The sequence below is a fragment of the Emys orbicularis genome, chromosome 1 (assembly GCF_028017835.1).
Source record: "Emys orbicularis isolate rEmyOrb1 chromosome 1, rEmyOrb1.hap1, whole genome shotgun sequence".
Classification (NCBI taxonomy): Eukaryota; Metazoa; Chordata; order Testudines; family Emydidae; genus Emys; species Emys orbicularis.
Window position 1 is genome coordinate 159,396,412 of NC_088683.1, and position 24,578 is coordinate 159,420,989.

Sequence of the window (24,578 nt, forward strand, 5' to 3'; positions counted from 1 at the left end):
GGCCTGTTTCCACAAGCAAACAAACTAGGAAAATGATCAGAGGAAGAATATTCTGTAAAAGCTGTTGACAGCTGTTAGATTGTAAATGATACAGTATGGTTTATTGTTGTTATTATTATTCCCGTGATCATTGGTAGTAACCCTTTCCACTTAATAAAAAAATGGATTTGAGCTTCCTCTATAGAAATCTCCCTGTTATAACCTAGGTAAGATCTAATGTTTATCTTTTATATTTTGTATTTTACCGAGATGGGGGTTGTTTTGTTCAGAACCAGTTAGTTGGGATTTACAACCCCTTGAGAGAAGTAGGGAGGAGGCTCAGGCAAGGGGAAGGACATTGGTAATTATTATTAAGTAATTAATATTTATAATTATTTATTATAATTATGTAATGTTATTTTTCAAAGCCAGGTAAAGGGAGATATAATCAGAGGCTAGAGGGCATGGTTCTCCTCAGCAGTAACACCACTGAAGTCAATGACACAAAGCTAAAACTGACACAAGTGAGAGCAGAATCGAACCCCAGTCTAGTCTGGTTAGACCCAACCTGCCTTTGTGCCCAAACGCATTGTTGTCTCGTTGTTATCAACAGGCCCTATCTCTAGCGGGTCTCCTGGTTTGGTCTGGTGTCTCTTTCTCCTTGGGCCAAATTGTTCTCCCTTGCAACGGTGTCAGTCTGGAGTCACTCCCGTGCCTTGGCTAGAAGGACTCCAGCAGGGTACACCAGCGCGTGTCAGGAGCACAATGCGGCCCTGTGTCCTGACCTGGGAGGCGATCACCGGCTTGCTCTCCCCAGAGCGGAGGGGCACCGTCCCTGGCACTTTCAAGGCCAGGGAGTGTCATTCCAGCCCGGATTGGTACTGACGGATGAGCTCCGCGTGCGGGGCGGGGCTGGGCCGGGCTCCCAGTCCCTCGCCCAGGGGAAAGGGGCTTTGCCGGTCGGCTTGCACAGTAACAGTGTGGACTTTTCTATTTTATGCCTTCCTCCTTCCCTTATCCCTCCCCTCTACTCCCCCCCCCTTCCCCTGTCCGTGTCGCTGAAGGGTCATTTCCCCACCCCACCAAAATGATGCTCAGCCCGGACCAAGCGGCGGATTCCGATCACCCCTCCTCGGCTCCCTCGGACCCGGAGTCCCTGGCGGGGACCGACGCCAAGGGGCTGCTGGGCTGCTGCGTCTCGGACCCGGAGCCGGTGGAGGAGGGCGGCGGCGAGGGCAAGGGGGGTGGCCGGGCGGCCCTGCACCCCCAGCAGCTGAGCCGCGAGGAGAAGCGGCGCCGGAGGAGGGCCACGGCCAAGTACCGCTCGGCCCACGCCACCCGCGAGCGGATCCGGGTGGAAGCCTTCAACCTGGCCTTTGCCGAACTGCGCAAACTGCTGCCCACCCTGCCCCCGGACAAAAAACTCTCCAAGATCGAGATCCTGCGCCTGGCCATCTGCTACATCTCCTATCTCAACCACGTGCTGGACGTGTAGGGGCTGGGCCGCGGGAGAGAGGGACCGCGGAAGCACTGATGGAGGAGAAGGAGGCGACGCGCACTGCCGGGAGGTGATACTGACAAGGGGAGACACTTGCAACATATTCCACCTGGGGAAGGGAGGGGGCATCCTGGGGGCCCTCTGAGCCCTTCCTGGCAGACCCTGGGGTGTATCTGAATCTTTCGGGACAGCTTAGGGGGGTTCCCCAGAGTCTTTCGGGTCAGACATTGCAGATGCATCTGCGTTTTCCAAGACAGCTGTAGGGCGTGATAACCAGCCAAGATCATTCATATCAATAGACCAACTCGCTGTCTCGTGCAGGGCTCGCTCCTTTGGAAATCACTCCAGACTTCGCAGGTAACATTTCATTGTCCTCCCTTTCCTTAAGGAGAGCTCAGAGCTCTGCTGGCTCTAGGGGACAAAAGCTCCGAAATTAGAGACTTTTTTATTTCTCCTCCATGAAAATCGCACAGTGCCCTACACAAAATGCAAGAGACGAGTTTGTTTTTCACACGAGAACTTTTACAATTAGCCTCCAATTCAGCAAAGCACTTAAGCACTTGCCAGGTCAAGGGGACTTTAAAACGGGCCTAAGTTCTGCAAGCTTAAGTGCTTTGCTGAATGAGGACATTAACGACTCAGAAGGTAAAAGGAAGCTATAAAGAACATAAAAAGGGAAAGGGCAGATGCATTTCCAAAGTCTTCTGGGGGTATATAAAAATATACTGAATATTTTGCAAGGTTTTCTTTTTTTAAATCATTTCCCACCTATACTGCAAGGTGGAAGAGCAGTTTGGTGACACAAATACAGAAAGTCCAGTTTTAGAAGGAAAATGTAAAATCAGATTGTTTTTCAGGCTGTCAAGTGCCCCTTTATATATCCAAAAACATCTACTTGTGACCTTAAACATGTGACCCATGGGTGCAGTTAAAAATAACTATTTTTTATTTAAGTTAGAAGGAGTAGACAATTTATTTTTTTCAAGACCTATTTATTTTTCTGAGTGGTGGCAATTTTACTTTGGATACTTTGTGCCAATTGGTTTATATAGTCGAGTGTTTACACTTTCTCCTGTGGAATATTATGTCTAACTTTTCAAGTGTTTGTTGGGATCAATACAGTGGTTATTTGTTTTTTGCTCCAATTATATTGCACTTGTATATGACAACCTTCCCTTCCGCCCTGTTTCTAAGTATATTTTATATATTAAGACATTTGTTCTTGAAGGATTTTTCTTTTTTGTGTGGGATCAACACTAGCACTTCACTAGAGGTTTTTTTAAAAAAATACTTGTTGTTATTCTGAATTATAGTTATGTCTGAAAAGTACTTTACAAACAGTTTATAAGGGAAGTAGTTTTTTGTCTGTGTGTGTGCGTGTGTGTATGTGTGTGTGTGTGTGCGTGCGTATGTATGTGTGTGGTATTTTTTTAGGAAATGACATTTTTCCTAAAAAAAATAAAAAAATAAAATAAAAAATAAAAAAAAATCCAGGACTACTTTCCTTTGTAACAACCAAAAAAATTCTATAACCTGAAAATGTTTCATGTTCTCTGCTGTGAATCTCTCAAAACAAGGAGCGCGTTTTAGAGACAAGAAAAAAGAAAAAAGAAGTCTGCGATCCAAAGATTTTAATCTTTTTCAGGGTTTTTTTGTGTGTCTCTGTTGCTTTATATAATGCAATATTTTGTAGTGAAAATAGATAAATCTGGTTTCTATCTGACGCGTTTTTCATATCTCTCATGAATGGTGCGCTGTTTTGCATATAAATAAAAGTATCAAATAAAGCTGGTTTTTCCTAATTATTTTTCTTTGTTTTTTCCATAAAATGGAAATTAGAAAGGATGCACAGCCAGTATTTGCAGGAGATTTTTGAAGCCTTCTAAAGTTGTCTATGAAAGAGTCTCAACAGGTTGCATAAAAAGGAACAGTTTCTGTCTGATACTAAAGATAATAATTTACCTGATAATAAAGAAATCCCTCAAATAAGACCCTGATCCTACAACTGGGCTCAACAGATTCAGTTGCAGGATCGGGGCCTAACTGTGTATGAGCTGCAGGACATTTCTTTCATCCCCTGCTCATTCCACTGGGCATCTGGTAGCACACTTTAAAGTTCAGGCTGTGAAGTCAAATCAAACCTTTAGAACCACCTGTTTTTACAAATTGTTTCTGACGCATTCATCTACGAGGCTGGTATTTTACATGCTTTGTCCCTGCCTGAATGTGAGGTGTTTAGTTTTTTTAAGTTTAATTAAAATCCCTTCTGCCAGTTCTGATTTGGGTTCAGTGAAATAAAAATACATTTTTCTTGTTTATAAAAACTCCAACCCCACTTATTTGGACAGGGCTACAGCTAAAATGACTGACATTTGAAACATGGCATTAACGTAGACCTGATTCTGTAAAGGTATATTACCGGGGTGAAAATCTCACTGTGCAGAGGACCAGACAAGCCCTAAGCACCACTTAACTGACAATTAAGCTCTTGTCTGGCTCCTCTGCAGGGGTGAATTTTACCTACAGTGCTTTACACTATGAGTAGTCCCATTGACTATAGGACACATCTTTAATCTTCACCGTAGTAATGATGTCCATCATCAGGCCCACAATCTTCACTGATGAATAGAGGCTTTGCTTAGTTTGAAGGGGAAAAAAAAAGATTTGATTAACCACAGTCCTGACCAGCTGAAACACTGTACACTGAGAAGGTACAGTAGAAGATGTTAACTCTAAAGGTGCATATTTTCATATGCACTGTGCAGCATATACAGATATTGCAGCCAGATGCACCCTTTTCAAAATGTTACAACTTTAAATGATCATGTAATTTTAAAACTTTTGCTTCAGTTTTCTTCAAATCTGGCTTGTTTCATGTAGACCACACAGAGATTTATACATTATGCCAAGTGTGATAACAATTGACTGAGCAGATTTGAAGTTATGAACATTTACATTCAGCAAGCCCTGGCACTGCCTTAATTCACACATACTTACAAGGTCCGTATACAAGTGTGGAAATGCACATTAGGGCCAGATTCTACTCTCAGTTACACAGGTGTAAATCTGTAGTAAGTCCACCAGTGTAAATAGGCTGCAGTACTAACATACAGAAATCAATCCTTGGCTGACTGGTGCCTCTAAGTGGACCAGTTCCTGCTTTAACTGAAGTCAATGAGGGGTGAGGGGTAGTAACAGGATCAGATCCTAAGTGTGACTTTTTCTACTGACATTGGTAAATTCCAGTTGTCAGTTGATAGCTGATGCCAGTTAATTATAAACAACTAAGTCTTTTGCTCCCCACTTCTTTCTTTTTCTTAAAAATCAAAATCATCATCATTGAGGAAATAAACACAAGAAACAAAGTTAGTGCAATGTGAAATCTGCATGGTTAAGCATGCAAAAGCCAGGAAATGCCAAAATGAAGATCAAATAAACAACCTTAACTCTACCCCCTTGTGCTTATGCATTACGAGACAGATACCATCCTCAGCTCATAGGTGATCTTGGATACACTGTACCTAAGTTAGTAGCAAAATGTATTATTATTTGACTTACAGGATGTGGTCACATGTTAAGGACTATATCATTTTGTGCAAGCCCACCAGCAGGCAGAGTGCAAACTTAAAATGAATATTGCTGACTTTTTAATGTTTAAACCTGTAACCTTAATATTGCACTAATGTGTGTTTTTGCATTTAATGTTAGACGTGATCCCATGCTGCAACCATGGATATGAACATGCTCAAAACTCGGGAAAGTTTAGTTCTGAATCCAGACCTAAATCTGGCCCGGAACAACATGGCTCAGGTCCTTCTCTAATTAATACTGATATAAAGTATAAGACAGAGACCTGGAAAATACCACTAACATACATACATGGGAAATGTCTCCAATGTACAGACCTGGGGCATTCCACTAACAGATATCCAGCATGCCATTAATATAAAGAGATAAGCCATATCACTAACATATAGCACCGGGGGCATAGTACTTCCAATATATGACAAAGAATGCTGTGCTAATACATTGACAAGTGCATATGAATAATATCAGACATGAAGCATGCAACAAACATCAAACACAAGGCATTCTACTGAAACACAGAAATGGATCCTGCTACTAACATAATGACAGAGCTCAAACTACTGCACACAGACAATGGACTAACATAAAGATATAGGGCACAAATCTGTACCACTTTATCCACAAGTGTCACTTACACAGGTAAGCTTACTGACTTCAAAGGGCCAATTTGCATAAGTAAGGGCTCCTTACATATGCACTGTGCAGTGTATAATGCTCATGTGCATAAGAGATTGCAGGGTCAGAAGCATAGAGCATTCTACAAAACATGCAGACATGAGTTATGCTGCTAATAGACAGGCATACATGAGGTAAACTATTTCCAGACATGAAACATGCCTCTAACCTTTAAGCATGGTACATGCTATGTGTATTCATAAATAGCTTAGTTACTGACCAAGAAATAGCGCCTTCAGGTTGGATAATGTTATGTAGCCAGTGCTCAGAATGGGGGAAATAGTGAAGGCATCTGAAGTGATTTGATATCTTGCATTATTCCTACAAAAGGAGGAAGGAAATGACTTTCTATTTTTTGTGTGTGATCTTCAACAAAGAAATGACACTTTTTCAGTGTATTGTTAGGAAGAAATGCCTAAGTCTATCTATCTATCTATCTATCTATCTATCTATCTATCTATCTATCTATGTCGTATTTGAAATAAGGCATACATTTTTAACAGAGAGAGTAATTAACCATGGGTCAACTTATCAAGGATCCTGTTGGATTCTTCATCACTGACCATTTTTAAATTAAGATTGGATCTTTTTCTAAATGATCTGCTCTGGGAATTATTTGGGGGAAGTTCTGTGGCCTGTGTCATACAGTGGATCAGACTAGATGATCGCAATGTTCCCTTCTGGCCTTGGAATCTAATCTATCTATCTATCTATCTATCTATCTATCTATCCTGTAACCCAAGTAAGCTAGCCCTTTTAGTGTGGATAGATATAATCTAATATCAGCCATTATTTTTCAATGCTCTTGTTTTATTCCTTAAGGGAGGAAAGTTCAATAACCACAATCACAATCACCCCAAAAGAAAAAGGCACTCTCCTGCAGTTTTTGTTTCTTCCTACCGAGGTGATTTTGTTTCCCCTGCCTCTTTCCCGGTGCTGGATTTCTCCTTTCTGTCCAAAATGGCCATGCTGTTTTATCCTGTGTTTTATTTGCATGTGGGCCTCAGATTTGTCTTTGGCTTCTTGTATGGTTTGGGATGAGACCCTCCCGTCTCCTGGGAGGGGGGCAGGTGTTGCTCCAGTCGAGCGAATGGAACCAAATTACAGGACCGTCTGTCGCCTCCTCTGGGAGATGGCGGAGGGAGGGAAGGAGGGGAGGGAGGCAGGATGCCACATGACAGAAAAGAAAGGCAGAACATTATCCTGATGCCGATAAGAGCCTGAAAACATGAGTCACACCAGCCCTCAGCCCCACCCTAAAATAGGCAGCAGCAGCCACCTGAGAGAGAAATGTCAGTATTAGAGACAGAAATGAACTCAGATACTGAGCTTGAACAGCACAGGCTTAAAACTGAACAGGGTTCACATCCGCCAAACTTTCACACTCTCCTGCCCCAAGAAAAACCCCAAACAAAACAAAACTGGGCCACTCAACAGGCCCTTCTCTCAGCTCCCCACCTCTTTGAACTTTCCCTCAGCCCTTCATATGATAGGCTCTTCTTCCTAGTGACTTCCCCACAATTTTCTCTCCAGGAACTAGTTTGGAGAAGGTCTTGTCTACATCTGGTTCCCCTCAGAACACTGGGTCTGGAGCCCCAGGATTCAAATACCCTGCCTTAATCCACCTTTGGGTTGATACCCTGTGGGAGAAGCTCTGCAGAGACAGGGATCATCCCAGGACGAAATGAAGTGGACATAGATTGGGTGCTTTATTTAAATAGTGTTGTCTTGTGGTGAGAAGGCATGCCTGGGCATCAGGGTTCCTGGATGCTCTTCCTGGCTCTGCCACTGACCTCCTGTGTGGACTTGGGCAAGTCATTTAACCCAGTCAGTGTCCCATTCTGTAAAATGAGAGGTGGAGTATGTGTGAGAGGGAGAGGTGTGTGTATATATATGTGTATGTGAAGGGAGGGATGTAGGGGAGGGGGGAAAGTGTAGGGTTGGGGATGTGTGAGGGGGAGAGGTATGTGTATGTGAACGGAGGGATGTAGGGGGCAGGTGTATGTAGGGGGAGATAGGGTGATCAGACAGCAAGTGTGAAAAATCGGGACAGGGGGTGGGGGTGGGGGTAATAGGAGCCTATATAAGAAAAAGACCCAAAAATCAGGACTGTCCCTACAAAATCGGGACATCTGGTCACCCTAGGGGGAGAAGACATGTATGTGAAGGGAGGGGTGTAGGGGGTGGCAGGGCAAGTGTGTGAGTGAGGGATGGAGTGTGTGGGGGAAGAGGAATGTGTATATGAAGGGAGGGATCTGTAGGCAGAAGGGAGGGAGGTGTATGAGTGTGGGGTGGGGGATGTGTGAGGGGGAGAGGTATGTGTACCTGAAGGGAGGGATGTAGGGAGGAAGGTGTGTGAGTGGGAGTAAGTATATGAGAAGGCAGGAGATGAAGACTGGAAGGGAAAGTAGTGTGAAGCATAAGGAAGGGGAAGGGTTTGAGTGGGTGGGTCTTGATGGAGGTATATGAGAGAGGAGAGAAGATGCTCAGGATGGCCACAGATAACAGCCATCTTGGGAATTACAAGCAGTCATTACAGGAAATTCAAATCAGGAGGAGACTGATGCCATGTAGGATGGAGTCACAGGGAGTCATTAATTAGACATTAAAGACTGCTGAAGGGAGTGGATGGCAATATTAATGGTGTCAAGTATCAGAGGGGTAGCTGTGTTAGTCTGGATCTGTAAAAAGCAACAGAGAGTCCTGTGGCACCTTTAAGACTAACAGATGTATTGGAGCATAAGCTTTTGTGGGTGAATGCCCACTTCGTCGGATGCATCCGACGAAGTGGGCATTCACCCATGAAAGCTTATGCTCCAATACATCTGTTAGTCTTAAAGGTGCCACAGGACTCTCTGTTAATATTAATGGTGTCCATATAGAGAGGGACATTCTGTCTGAGTACAAAGGATTTGATTTTACCCCCAGTTTACTCTTTCAATGAGCTGTCGGTCTGTTTCTCTTTCTAAATCCTCCTGCACATATAAGTGGTGAAAGACTGCAGCCTCGGGGTCCAAAGGACAACAAAGGTTTATGAACCAGATAAACAATCTGGCTTAGTTATGTTTGGAGAAAGAAAGAAAGAGTAGAGATGGGCTATGGGGCTATGACCTTGGGAAGAGCTGAGTTTGGAGGGATTTCCTTGTGCAGACACAGTGGGAAAAGACCAAGCTTTCACTGCTTATTCAAGCTAAACTCCCACAGACATCAATCAGATTTTTGCCTGGTAAAGGACTGCAGGATCCATCCCTGTTTTAAACACAAGCTTCAAAATTTTCCAAGAATCAGTTCCTACAGGAATAGCCACAAATCTGTACTGGACATAGCAGAAATGGTGTCCTTGGCAGATGGTGGTTTCCCTCAAGCTGCAGTCTCAAGGCCCAAGTGTGAAAGCTCTCAGCATGAGGAGTTCCCATTGGAATCAATGCGGCAAGTCAAGTGTGACCTTACTTTTCAGCTGTGGGGACTTTGCTGCCATCATCCAGCAATGGGGGCTGAAGCAAACATTAATCAATTGAATTAATTAAATGAAGACACTGGTTTATTCCCCTAAAGACTAAGGTTCAGGTTCTGATACCAGTTACACAGGTGTAAATCCGAAGCAGCTCCACTGATGTCGCCAGAGTTACTTGCGATTTACAGCAGAGTAATTGAGAGGAGGAGGAGGATGCTATAGCACCCAAAGGCCCCAATCATGATTGGGCCCTCATCAGAATCTGGTCCTAAATATCCAGTCCCGACATTCTTATTGAGTCTTTACTCAGGCAGAACTCACAGTAGACTTTACATTCTATAGGACTAGATTCTATTTTTTACTGTCACAGTTTCTGACCTTGTCTGAATTATCCAAAATAAAACTAGGGTCGGGTAAACTGGTTCAGATAAAAAAAACTAGAGATAGGCTCAAGCTAAAAAATTCACATCTGGATTTTGAACTCTCCAGAGTGGGGAGGTGATCCAGGGTTTTAATTCAGCCTCCTCCTAATAGGAACCTACCAAACTTTTGCCCCAAACTGAACTCAAGATGGAGAAAGGAAAAGAGAAGATGTGAGTGAAAGAAAGGATGTGAGAAAGGGAACAGGCCAAATGAACTATCACCAGGCTGTGGAGGGGACTGAATTGTCCCTCCTGAGCCTGCCCAATATTCCAAACTGCTCAGATTGGGGCTGCCTTATGTTTCCATGTTTTATTTGGTGATAGCCTCACTGGAGAGATGGGCACCTGTCAGGATGACATTGCGGGAGGCTAGCCTTAGCCTGACCTGGGCCTAAACTGAACTGCCCAGTATGAACACTCCAGGCTTTGGGAAATCCAGGCCCAAGCTTTGTGGCCAGGGCCCATCTCTAATGTGAGCCAGCCATTGCTGCGCAGTTATGTGTTGTCCGTCCAAGAGCAGTTTTGGGGAGGTTCTTTCTTGACAAGGAGACAAAGAAAATAGCTGGGCCCACTGGTTCAAAGATAAACTTGGGAGGCAAAAATCACCATCCTATACATGGACATCAGACCCTCTTCCTCAAAGCCTACTCTTTGCTATTCAGCTTTATACTGGGGACCTGTACAGTACCTCCCCCGATATTCCATTCCTGGAGCCCCTCACATAGCTCTGCTGATGCACCTCATTTCTGCCCTGCAGTGCCTCAGTTCCTCACACAGCTCTGCCAAGGCACCCCATCCAGAGCTTCAGCCCCCTTACTAATTCAGTTCCCAGGTCTTTCCTGAGCAGAGACCGCCAAATATGTTGAACTGTATGATGTTTTTGTGACATGTACACAGCAGACTGGTACAGGACTTCCCAACTCAGTTTCCCTTGTGACAAAACCCAGGATTTGAACCCAGACCTCTAGAAGTAACCTTATCCCACTGGATCGTCTTCTGTGTTACCGCTAAAGCACCGATGAACAGCTGAACTGCAATTCATTCTTGATCTCCAAACACTCATAATCTCCTTTCTGTGTGATTTTGAGACACACAAACTCTGCCTACCTGCCTGTCAGTAACATACTTGTTAATAATTTACCTGCTTGATTAGCTGGGCGCAAGCAACCAATATGCATTTTATTACAGTCAAATATAAAGTTATACATCTAAGAACAAAGAATGTAGCCATACTTGCAGGATGGGGGACTGTATCCTGGAAAGCAGGGACTCTGAAAAAGATTTGGGGTTGTGGTGGATAATCAGCTGAACATGAGCTCTCAATCTGACGCTGTGGCCAAAAGGGCTAATGTGATCCTGGGATGTATAAACAGGGGAATCTTGAATAGGAGTAGAGAGGTTATTTTACTTCTGTAGTTGGCACTGGTAGGACTGCTGCTGGAATACTGTGTTCAGTTCTGGTGTCCATAATTCAAGAAATTGAAGAGGGTTCAGAGAAGAGCCAGGAGAATGATTAAAGTATTAAACATGCCTTGTAGTGATGAAATCAAGGAGCTCGGTCTATTTAGCTTAATAAAGAGAAGGTTAAGGGGTAATTTGATCACATCTAAAAGTACCTACACAGGGAATAAATATTTAATAATGGGCTCTTCAATCTAGCAGAGAAAGGTATAACATGATCCAATGGCTGGAAGTTGAAGCTAGGCAAATTCAGACTGGAAATAAGGCGCACATTTTTAACAGTGAGGGTAATTAACCATTGGAATAATTTACCAACGGTGATGGCGGATTCTCCATCACTAGCAATTTTTAAATCAAGATTCAATGTTTTTCTAAAAGATCGGCTGTAGTTCAAACAGGAATTATTTTGGGGAATTTCTGTGGCTTGTGTTATGCATATGGCCCTGCCAAATTCACGGCCATGAAAAACACATCACGGACCATGAAATCTGGTCTCCTCCATGAAATCTGGCTATTGTAGTGGTGCCATGATACTGCCACCCTTACTTCTGTGCTGCCTTCAGAGCTGGGCGCCCAGAGATTGGTGGCTGTTGGCCAGGCACCCAGCCCAGAAGGCAGTGCTGCTGCCAGCAGCAGTGCAGAAGGGTGGCATAATATGGTATTGCCACCCATACTTCTGCACTGCTGCTGCTGATGGCACTGCCTTCAGAGCCAGGCACCCAGCCAGCAGCCTCAGCTCTCCAGCTGCCCAGCTCTGAAGGAAGCACCACCACCAGCAGCAGCGCAGAAGTAAGGGTGGCATGGTATGGTATTGCCATCCTTACTTCTCTGCTGCTGCTGGCAGCAGCACTGCCTTAAGAGCTGGGTTCCTGGCCAGCAGCCACCACTCTCTGGCCATCCAGCTCTGAAGGCAGTGCAGAAGTAATGGTGGGAATACTGTGATGCCCGTGTGACCTTCTTTTGGATCGGGACTCCCACGATTACAATGCCATGAAATTTAAGATTTAAATATCTAAAAGTGTGAAATTCAAGATTTTTTAAATGCTATGACTGTGAAATTTACCAAAATGGACCATGAATTTGGTAGGGCCCTAGTTGTGCAGGAGGTCAGATGATCACAATGGTCCCTTCTGGCCTTGGAATCTATGAATCAGTAAAAAACATCCACACTGTAGCAGCACCATATTAAATGGAAAATACAGTATTTAAAGGGACCGTATTTAATAAAGTAGCATTATGAGAGGCCAAAGCACTTACAGTTTGGATCCAAGGGCCATGTCCTACCAGCGATATAGTTATTACAGCAGAGCACAACATTCAAGCACTGAAAGGCAGAAGAGGCTGCAGGTGGAACCAATTCAAATCAAGCCCTGGTTGGTACTGTCTGAAATACATTACCCTCAGAAGTATGGTTGATGGCCTGCATGGAATGAGTTGGTGGGGCTCACTATAGTTCCTAGTGAGACAGGTGTCCACAGCATAAAAACCACCTTTACAATTGGCACTAACTGGGAATCTCAGCAGACACACCAAGCACAAAATGCATGGTGGAGCATCCCCATTTCCCTTCAGATAGAGTCACTCCAGGGCAGGGTTAAGGCATGTTGGTGAAGCAGCAAAGGGAAACCTGCCTTCCATTTTAGCATAAACAAGTTGTTAATAGCATCCATCTCCTTCCTGCTCAGATGAAGCTCATTTAATTACTGTACTTTCAAGTCACAGTAATCTGGATGTGGATACATATGAAACAAACTGAAAGGAAACGGAGTTTATGCAACAATATAGAAATGCTTCTTCTAAAAGGAAAGACCCATTAAGATAAGGATGGTTAGGTGGATTGGAAGAACCTTGTAAAAGATAATTGCATTGAAAACAACAGTGCCTTCAGCAGGGGAATTTCTGCCAAGTTAAAGTTATAACACTGTTACAATCAGGGAAGTGTCTATATACGAACAGCCCTACTATGCATTGTTGCTCCTTGTGTGTCTCTGAATCTTCTGAGTTTACTAACACAAACAAGCCTTAGCTCCCCTTGGTTCTGCAGCCAATGGGGAGCATCTCCATGCCTTAGTTCCCCATCTTTAACATGGGCCTAATAATCCTTCCCTTAGTCCACCCTCCAATTGGTTTTGGGGCAGCCAGTGTCTTTTCTGTGTCTGTGTGCGCCTAGCACAATGGGCAGTAACGGAAAGAGGAAGAGCGTGAGATGGGCAGCAGGGAATCTTTCCACTTGGAGACTCTCTCCACAGTGAAAGACAGAAAACAAAGCAGAGCCATACAACACAGTGAATCAGACATCACAATCATTGAATGGGGAGCTACTCACTATTCCTTTTTATCCTCATATTTGGTGTATGTCACTCCCTGCATTACTTACAGCCTACCATCCAACCAGTGCTGAGTTTGTGCTCTGGGCTTGCTGCATCAGTTAGGAAAGTAAAAGAATTGCTTGAGCCCTGGCTCCTCTTCCATTACAAATTAAGCACTGAAATCCAACCCCTGCTCTGAATATGGAATTATTCCTTTCTTTTTCTATGGTGCTCTCATTGTTGGATCTTAGTTATTTACAGCCATTAATTAATTGATTTTGACAACACCCTGGTGCAGTGAAGTGCTATTATTATCCACATTTTACAGAAAGGGAACTGAGGCACAGAGATAAAAGCCAAAATTGTCAAAAGAGTCCACTAATTTGGGGGGCCCAATCTGAGCAACCTCGGGCCTGACTTTTCAGAGTATCAGGGTGTGCCCATACAGCCAACAAAAACTCACAGCGCCACGTCTCAGAGCCTGAGTCAGTTGATTCGGGCTCACAGGGCTTGGGCTGCAGGGCTGAGAATAGTAGTGCAGACATTTCTGCTCAGGCTGGAGCCTGGGCTCTGAAACCTGGGGAGGAGGGAGGGTCTCAGAGCTCAGGCTCCAGCCTGAGTGGGAACGTCTACACTGCTATTTTTAGTCCCGCAAGTCTGAGTCAATTGACCCAGGCTCTGCGACTCAGTGCCACGGGTTTTTCTTTGCAGTGTAGACATACCTTTAATGTTCACATCACTTTATATGTTCAGAGCAGAGTCCCCACTGACCTCGGCTGCAGTTCTGCCATTCAGACCCCCGGGTCTCACGTCATCCAGAAAATGAGGAACCTACAGTTAGTGGCCACTTGTGAAGTCCTTTCCCTCCACGTTGCCTAGGTGCCATTGGGGGAGCACTGAGAGCACAGAGGAGACATTCTCCTGTGCTCTCAGTCCCAGTGCCTGGAGCCACAGCAGTCCCCCACCTGCCTCAAGCAGCCAGTACAGTCCTATTCCATTCCTGCAGTCCTGGGCGGGTGTATGCTCAATTCTTCTGGGTGGAGTAGCACACACACCATCCAGCTGGCTGACAGGAGCTGGGAGGTGATGGAGCATGCTCAGTGCAGACAGAATCTTTGGAGAATTTAGGCGCCAAGTGCTAACAAGTCTCCACTGAGCACGTGCAAACTGAGATTTTCAGTGGCTCATAACCCTAAGCAAAAATCCCATCCCTAATACCAGGGCAATCTACCTTCCATATCCCTCTTCCTCTCCCCCAGCAATAGGGTTGCCAACCCTCCAGGATTGGCCTGGAGTCTCCAGGAATTAAAGGCCTGGTCTACACTACGAGTTTAGGTCGACTTTAGCAGCGTTAAATCGAATTAAGCCTGGACACGTCCACACGACGAATCCCTTTCTTTCGACTTAAAGGGCCCTTTAAACCAGTTTCTTTACTCCACCTCCGACGAGGGGATTAGCGCTAAAATCGGCCTTTGCGGGTCGGATTTGGGGTAGTGTGGATGGAATTCGACGTTATTGGCCTCCGGGAGCTATCCCAAAGTGCTTCATTGTGACCGCTCTGGACAGCACTCTCAACTCAGATGCACTGACCAGGTAGACAGGAAAAGCCCCGCAAACTTTTGAATTTCATTTCCTGTTTGCCCAGCGTGGAGAGCACAGGTGACCACACAGAGCTCATCAGCACAGGTAACCATGATGGAGTCCCAGGATCGCAAAAGAGCTCCAGCATGGACCGAACGGGAGGTACGGGATCTGCTCGCCATATGGGGAGACGAATCAGTGCTAGCTGAACTCCGTAGCAGTAAACGAAATGGCAAAATATTAGAAAAAGTCTCAAAGGCCATGAAGGACAGAGGCCATAACAGGGACGCACAGCAGTGCCGCGTGAAAATTAAGGAGCTAAGGCAAGCCTACCACAAAGCCAGAGAGGCAAATGGAAGGTCTGGGGCAGAGCCGCAAACATGCCGCTTCTACGCGGAGCTGCATGCCATTCTAGGGGGTGCAGCCACCACTACCCCAACCGTGTGCTTTGACTCCATCAATGGAGAATCACGCAACAGGGAAGCGGGTTCGGGGTACGCGGAAGATGATGATGATGATGATGAAGACAATGAAGATAGCTCACAGCAAGGAAGCGGAGAAACCGGTTTCCCCAACAGCCAGGATATGTTTATCACCCTGGACCTGGAACCAGTAACCCCCGAACTCACCCAAGGCGTGCTCCCAGACCCTGAGGGCACACAAGGGACCTCTGGTGAGTGTACCTTTGTAAATATTACACATGGTTTAAAAGCAAGCGTGTTTAATGATTAATGATTAATTTGCCCCGGCAATCGCGGCCAGTACAGCTACTGGAAAAGTCTGTTAACGTGTATGGGGATGGAGCGGAAATCCTCCAGGGACATCTCCAGAAAGCTCTCCTTCATGTACTCCCAAAGGCTTTGCAAAAGGTTTCTGGGGAGGGCTGCCTTATCCCATCCGCCATGGTAGGACACTTTACCACGCCAGGCCAATAGCACGTAGTCTGGAATCATTGCATAACAAAGCATGGCAGCATATGGTTCCGGTGTTTGCTGGCATGCGGACAACATCCATTCCTTATCTCTCTTTGTTATCCTCAGGAGAGTGATATCATTCACGGTCACCTGGTTGAAATGGGGTGATTTTATTAAGGGGACATTCAGAGGTGCCCGTTCCTGCTCGGCTGAACAGAAATGTTCCCCGCTGTTAGCCACGCGGTGGGGGGGAGGGGTGAAGTGATCATCCCAGAGAATTGGGTGTGGGGGGGGGTAGTTGGGTTTGTGATGCATGTTAACAGCTACCCACAGTGCAACGCTCCCGAAGTCAACACTAGCCTCGGTACTGTGGACGCAGTCCGCCGACTTAATGCACTTAGAGCATTTTATGTGGGGACACACACAATCGACTGTATAAAACCGATTTCTATAAAACCGGCTTCTATAAATTCGACCTAATTTTGTAGTGTAGACGTACCCAAAGATGACTCTTTAATTAAAGATTATGTCATGTGATGAAACCTCCAGGAATATGTCCAGCCAAAATTGGCAACCCTACCAGCAAAGTTCAACAAAACAATTTTAAGGAATTTTTAATATGGGCAAAACAAGGTATTTTCCCCCCTAATCTTGTTCTGAGAAATGGCTGAACAATTTTACCTAAAACTTTAAACAAGAATATCACCAGGCATGGAAAATTTCAACTCAAACTGTTAAAGTCTGGCACAGTGATAATAACTAACTGGAAACAGGGTTTTATAGTGGGAAATATCAGGCACCTATAACCATAGGCGTCGCTACCTGCACCGCCTGTAATTCTGTACTACTATTTTATAAAAGCAGCTGTTGTGGAAAGCCAATAGAGGATTTTTTAGCATAGCCATCCACCAGTATTGCTATTCACCGTAATATTCAGGCCTCTATCCCTTCAGTGCACTCCTCACTGCCACCATCACCACTTTCATCCCTTCTCCTTTCAACCCCCACACATCACCCACCAGATCATTAATCCCCAGAAGTCACCTCTCCTGGTTGCTTGACAGATGAATTCAGCTAAGGCATGTAGGGATAATATATCAATCACACACATGGTAAGCCGAGGCTCATGGGGTCTGCATTTGAATGATATACAAGACAAGTGCCATCCTGTGCACTTTCCATATTAGATGGATCCTCCATCTGATTATGTTTGGAGAGAGGGAGGAGGAGGAGGCATTTGGTAAAACAAATCTCCTGTATTAGATTAGCCTCTGCAATCTGAAGGAACTATAGTTACTCTCTTGCATTAGGATGAAAATTAAAGGAGCATGGTCAAGATAAGTATGGTGGGCCTGATTCTCCCATTGCCTCACACATTGTTTAATTATTTACAGCTGTGAAAAATTCAAGGTATAACACTGTGAGTGAACAATTCTGGTTTGGCAGCATTTTACACCCACTTTGCAGTCATTCGGCACAGATGTAAGTGACAACACAAGATGCCAGGCAGTGGAGAATTTCCTACATTGGAGATTCCTACACCTGTGTTGCTAATAATTCCTGAGATTGGTTAAAAATGAATTCTAAATCTCTCATTTGCATTTCACCATTTTTGTTGCTTGCTTGTTTTTTGCACATCACTTGGCATGGACAGGTCAACCTCAACAATTTCATTTGCTGTTTCTGGTCATTTTCACTTTCTGGATCTCTCTACTTCTCTAGCTGAAACAAACAAAGCAATCACCAGCTCTCATTTACATTTTCTAAAATAATTTTGTGAAAACATTTCTTTGACTTCTAGGACTCCAGCCCTGCTCCCATTAAAATCAATGGGAGAGTGGCAATTGACTGTGGCCAAGATTTTACAAACAGGAGCCCAACTTTAATATTTATGCACCTGCTTGATTTTAAAAGCACTGAGCACTCAACAGCTCCCATTAACTTCAGTGAGAGCAGTTGGGTGCTCAACAAATGAAAATTCGGCAGATGCATAAACATGGACTTAGGAGCCTAGCTTTAAGCTCATATTTTTTTGAATTCTTGGCCTCTAACAGGAGCAGGATTAGGCCTTATGTTTTGTAAATCTCCACCCCCTCCAGCCCACTCTGGCTTTATTATTTTTATTTACTTATTACAAACAGGGAGTAATCATTTTTACAGCGAGTATCCCTTCACTGTCATTACTTAATTTCTTGTATGTTGCATACTCAACAAAAGAAATAACTGAATCTCATTTCCCCATCCTACAAAGATCCCCAGTCTCCCTCTCCATCATTACATTTCTGGAAACTCTTTTCCTTCTCTTTTATTTTAATCCTTGGTGTCCCCTGAGTTCTGTGATTGCATTTAAAACAGATACGACAACATTATGAAGCATTAAACTAATGGCATTTGAGACCATTTTTCTCCCGTAAACCATTACGACTTCTCTGTAACTGCTGGCATAGAGCAGAGAGCCAGCTAACCCTCCCAGCATTATTTCCTTCTATTGCACGCTATCTCCGCTTTGGGATTCTAGGTGCCATCTCTCTCCTTGCTCTTGCTGTAACAGTCCCAGGGAAAGCTGTTTTGATCTTCAAATGAGTTGTTTGGCATGACCGTGATGATAAATATGTGAATGGGGGTTACGATGAATTGCAAAGTACCCACTGAATCCCCCAGGTAGGGAGGAATATGTCTTCCTTCACACCCTTTTGATGTGTTGTTAATTACATGGCTCTGGAACTGTTACCATGTGCAAACACAGTGAAAATTGACTTTCTAAGCCATCCCTGTCCCTCCTGCATATGCTGCACATTCTACCCCAATGGCTCTCTCTATAACAATGATGTTTTAGACTTCTTGCTTGATATTCCAGCTTGATAAATGTTATGTGAATGGAAAGGAATGTAGCATCCTCCAGGCTCGATGCATCCTTTACAAAAAACAAAACAAAACGAAACAAAAACACAACTTACTCTGTATTAGCTGCCCTTTCTCTTCCTGAATAAAAGCTTTAGCACAGCATGAAAGGGTTGCATGTGCTGAAATGTAGCCCAAGGATATGTGTTATTATCCCTCCCCTCTTGACCAGCAGGGTCTCAGCTCTCTCTCCCTTTCAGCCTTTTGTTTGAACAGATGGGATTGGGGAGTGGAGGGAAAGAAAGGCAGTCTGTTCTCATTAACTCTCCCAGTACACAAACACAAACCTGAGCACTGGGGACCTACAAAATAGGACCGCTTCCACTCCATATCCATTGAGACCATATGTACCAACACACAAAGAAAGACAGAATATAAAAACATAAGAACATAAGAACAGCCATACTGGGTCAGACCAATAGTCCATCTAGCCCAGTATCCTGTCTTCCAAAAGTGGCTAGTGCCAGCTGCTTCAGAGGGAATGAACAGAACAGGGCAATTTATCGAATGATCCATCCCATGTTGTCCAGTCCCAGCTTCTAGCAGTCACTGGTTTAGAGACCCCAAAGCATGGGGTTGGCTCCCTGACCAGCTTGGCTAATTGTCATTGATGGACCTATCTTCCATGATCATATCTAATTCTTCTTTGGATTCAGTTATACTTTTGGCCTTCACAACATCCCCTGGCAATGAGGTCTACAGGTTGACTCTGTGTTGTGTGAAGAATTACTTCCTTTTGTTTGTTTTAAACTTATTATTCATTTCATTGGGTGACTCCTGGTTCTTGTGTTATGTAAAGGGTAAATAACACTTCCTTATTCACTTTCTCCACACCAGTCATGATTTTATAGACCCCTATCATATTCCCCCTTAGTCACCTCTTTTTTAAGTGCACAGTCCCAGTCTTTTTAATCTCTCCTCATATGGAAGCTGTTCCATACCCCTAATCATTTTTATTGCCCTTCTCTGTATGTTTTCCAATTCTACTATATCTTTTTTGAAATAGGGCAACCAGAACTCCACGCGGTATTAAAGGTGTGGGCATATCACATATTTATGTTGTGGCATTATGATATTTTCTGGCATATTATCTATCCCGTTCTTAATGGTTCCTAACATTGTTAGTTTTTTTGACTACCGCTGTACATTGAGAAGATGTTTTCAAAGAACTATCTACAATAAATCCAAGATTTCTTTCTTGAGTGGTAATAGCTAATTTAAACCCCATCATTTTATACACGTAGTTGGAATTTTGTCTTCCAAAGTGCATTACTTTTCATTTATCAACATTGAATTTCATCTGCCATTTCGTTGCCCAGTCACCCAGTTTTGTGAGATCCCTGTGTGAGATCCTTTTGTAACTCTTCACAATCAGCTTTGGACTTAGCTAGCTTGAATAATTTTGCATCATTTGCAAAATTTGCCACCTTACTGTTTACCCCTTTTTTCAGATCATTTATGAATATGTTGAATAGCACAGGTCCCAGTACAGATCTTTGGGGGACCCTGCTATTTATCTCTTGCCACTGTGAAAAATGACCATTTATTCCTTTGTTTCCTGTCTTTTAACCAGTTACTGATCCATGAGAGGACCTTCCCTCTTATCCCATGATGGCTTAATTTAAGAGCCTTTGGTATGGAACCTTGTCAAAGGAGTTCTGAAAGTTCAAATACACTATATCTACTGGATCACCCTTGTCCACATGTTTGTTGACCCTCTCAAAGAATTCTAATAGATTGGTGAGGCATGATTTCCATTTACAAAAGCCATGTTGACTCTTCCCCAACAAATCATGTTCATCTATGTGTCCGATAACTCTGTTCTTTACTGTAGTTCCAACCAATTTGCCTGGTACTGAAGGTAGTCTTACTAGCCTGTAATTGCCAGGACTACCTCTGGAGTCTTTTAAAAAAAAATTCATGTTACATTAGCTACCCTCCAGTCATCTGGTACAGAGGCTGATTTAAGTGATAGGTTACACACTACTGTTAGTAGTTCTGCAATTTCATATCTGAGTTCCTTCAGAACTGTTGGGTGAATACCATCTGATCATGGTGACTTATTACTGTTTGATTTATCAATTTGTTCCAAAACCTCCTCTATTGACACCTCAATCTGGGGCACTTCTTCAGATTTGTCACCTAAAAAGACTGGCTCAGGTGTGGAAATCTTCCTCACATCTTCTGCAGTGAACACCAATGCAAATAATTCATGTAGATTCCCCACAAAGGCCTTGTTTCCCTTGAGTGCTCCCCTTTAGCACCTTCATTGCCCAGTGACCTCACTGATTGCTTAGAGGGCTTCCTGCTTGTGATGTACTTATACAAAATTAGCTGTTAGTTTTTGTGTCTTTTGGTAGTTGCTCTTCACATTCTTTACTGGCCTGACAAATTATATTTTTACACTTGTCTTGCCAGAGTTTATGCTTCTTCCTATTAACCTCACTAGGATCTTGTGACGGGTTGGATCACAGAAACCCCCTTGGGAGCTGCCACCTGATGTGCCAAGACTACTTCTGCCCCTGCTTTCCCTGCCAACTCGGGACCCCAGCACCCTGTCTTGCTGAGCCAGACATGCCCGTCTGCTCCAACACAGACCCAGGGTCTGAATTACTTGCCCCAAAGCTGCAGACTTAACTGAAAGCAGCTTACAGAAGTGTTCTTGTCTTTAACACTCAGATGCTCAACTCCCAATGGGGTCTAAACCCAAATAAATCTGTTTTACCCTGTATAAAGCTTATACAGGGTAAACTCATAAATTGTTTGCCCTCTATAACACTGATAGAGAGATATGCACAGCTGTTTGCCCCCTCCCAGGTATTAATACATACTCTGGGTTAATTAATAAATAAAATAGATTTTATTAAATACAGAAAGTAGGATTTAACTGATTTCAAGTAGTAACAGACAGAACAAAGTGAATTACCAAGTAAAATAAAATAAAACACGCAAGTCTATGTCTAATACAGTAAGAAACTGAATACAGATAAGATCTCACCAGTTTCATTAAGCTTCCTTTTACAGACTAGTATCCTGCTAATCTGGGTCCAGCAATCACTCACACCCCCTTTACTGTCCTTTGTTCCAGTTTCTTTCAGGTATCCTTTGGGGGTGGAGAGGCTCTCTCTTTAGCCAGCTGAAGACAAAATGGAGGGGTCTCCCAGGGGCTTAAATAGACTTTCTCTTGTGGGTGGAGACCCCCTCCTCTCTCCTATGCAAAGTCCAGCTCCAAGATGGAGTTCTGGAGTCATCTGGGCAAGTCACATGTCCATGCATGACTCACAGTTTTTACAGACAGAAGCCATTGCCCACATGGTATCTTGAATGTCTCCAGGAAGACTTCTTATGTGGATTGGAGCATTCCAAGATGCATTGTTCCTTAAGTACTTCTTGATTGGGCACTTAACTTTGTGAATTCCTTTCTCCAGGAACTGACTAAATGCTCTACTAATGTTATTTAGAAATCAAGCCCGTACACGGCCAATATTCATAACCTTGAATACAAAAGTGATACATGCATACAAATAAGATTAATAGATTCAGTAGATCATAACCTTTATATAGATATGTTACATGTCACATGTAGCATAAAACATACTCCAGTTATGTCATATTCCCATAAAGCATTATGGGATACATCACCACAGATCTGACTTCCAATTTTTAAACGATGTTGTTTTGTTTCTTTTACTCTGTTGTTTAGCCATGGTGGCTTTTTGTGGTCCTCTTGCACATATATACACATCAACTTGACATCTACCTAAGAAGGCTCCCCCACATCTTTATTTTAGTTTATTCTTTTAATAATAAAAACATTATTTCATTTTCATTCAGCTCTGTGGTTTAAAAACGCCAACAAGAAGGCTGAGTTGAGTCAAGTCTCAAATGAACAACAACAAATCAGTACAAAACATGAACTCTAAGGATTTCCAAGATTCTGCTCTTATCTTTGAAATATTCAGAGCTGACTCGGGATGTGCCAGAAGGAACAACAAACATGGGGATTGCCAGCCCAGATCAGACCAGTGATTCACCTAGTCCAGTATCCAGTCTCAGAGTGACCAGTACCAGATGCTTCAGAGGAAGAGGCTTGAGACCCTCCAGCTATGGAGTAAGCTGTTCCTTCCTAATGCCTCTTTGTTAGAGGTTGGCTTACGCCTCGAATCATGAGGATCTATATGTTTCAAAACTCTTTTTTTGGTTGTTGTTTTAGTCCAAACACAGGACTTGCCAGTCTGGAGCCATCTGTGGGTCCATCCACTCCAGTCTCCTGTCTGTGGCAGTGGCCAGCAGCAGCTGCTTCAGAGGAAGGTACTAGAAACCCTGCAGGAGGCAGCTATGGGATAAACTGCCCTTAGGGAAAGTCTCCTCCTAATCCCACTGGTGAGTGGCCAATTTAAGCCTGAGGCATATGGGTTTATGTCCCCACCAAAACTTTTGTTTATTATTAATATATCCTAATAGAACTCTGGATATTGCTAGCTACACAAATGTCTAATCCCTGATGGACTCCTGCTATTAAACTCTTGGCTTCAGTGATATCTTGTGGCACTGAGTGCCACAGACTAATTGTGCACTGTGTGAAAAAGTCTTTTCCTTTTGTCAGGTTCAGATTTACCACCTCTCAATTTTACCAAATGCCCCCTTCTTGTATTTAAAAGGGATGCCCTGTGATTCAGATTCAGACTGTGTTTGCTGTGGCCACAGAACATGGTGAGGCACCCAGGATATGCACCTCGTGGCACTGCCATGCTGGATGTTCTCATTATCCGTATCATTGAAGGAGGTTTCAGACAATTCCAAGTATGATTTTGTAGGTCTCATGGCAACTTTCTTTGTCTTAAGAGTGAGGTCTATTTCTGGCCCCATTTACAGCCACCCAGCCCTGCTAAATTTAATGGGACCACAACTGAGAGACGAATGAGCCGGAGAGACTTTCAAAACTGCCTAAAAATGAATCCCAAAATGAAGAATGAGGGCAGCACTTGGCAGATCTGAAATATTAACAGTGGCCGCAGATCAATGGAATCAGGAACTGATCCTTCAGACAGGGCTCTTGATTAAGGTCCATGAACAATCAGTTCATTTGATCATATATCCCTGGAAGTCTCAGTCTACCCTAGTGAATACAATACCTGTATGAGGGAAAAGGTGAGCTAAGCCAGAAAATGGTTCTTCCTCAGGATCAAAATGCTACTGTGAGCCTTGAACATTCTAAGCTTTTGTCTGAGGTATGTAGGAAGAAAACCTGAGAGCTGTGTCCAGCAGCAGGTAGATCTATATTTCCTCACAGCCACATGCATTCAAAATGCTGGCCCTGAGGGAGAGAGATGTCACTTTTTCTTTCCCAGGTATTCTGAGCGTAGGGAATGCAGAATAAAAAAATGAAATGTTTTTCCGGGGGGGGGGGGGAAGAGATGTTCAGAGCAAGAATCCAGGTGGGTAGAGGAGCACTTCTGCATGGAGAAAGAGCACTGCCTCTGCTCACAGCTTGCTGAGCACTTTCCAGGCATACAGAGACAGGTTTCAAAACTAAACATCTAATATGCGTGCAAAGTTACCTCACTTGCACATGCACTTCAGGTAATTATTCCGGCAAATGGCCAGTTATGCAACCAGTTAGTAATTTTTCACAGGCAGTTACCTAGTTAGCAAATGTAACAACCCTCTCCCCCAGTGGTCAACAGCTGGGTTTGAACCAGAACCCAGGGCTTTCACTACCAAGTGCAGACCTCTATCACTGCCTTGAGTTAAAGGAGTACTTCATTAGCAGACAGCAGTAGTAGGTTACAGTTA

General features: G+C 43.8%; 1 protein-coding gene across 1 annotated transcript; it reads left to right on the top strand.

The window, feature by feature from the left end:
- The first annotated feature begins 1,066 nt into the window (after window positions 1-1,066).
- NHLH2 (nescient helix-loop-helix 2) lies at window positions 1,067-1,474 on the top strand. The gene has a single exon (XM_065423669.1). The coding sequence runs from the start codon at window positions 1,067-1,069 to the stop codon at window positions 1,472-1,474; it is 408 nt and encodes a 135-aa protein (XP_065279741.1).
- The last annotated feature ends 23,104 nt before the right edge of the window (window positions 1,475-24,578 follow it).

Coding starts and splice junctions, on each gene's coding strand:
- NHLH2 (XM_065423669.1), top strand. CDS start 1,067: ATGATGCTCAGCCCGGACCAAGCGGCGGATTCCGATCACCCCTCCTCG.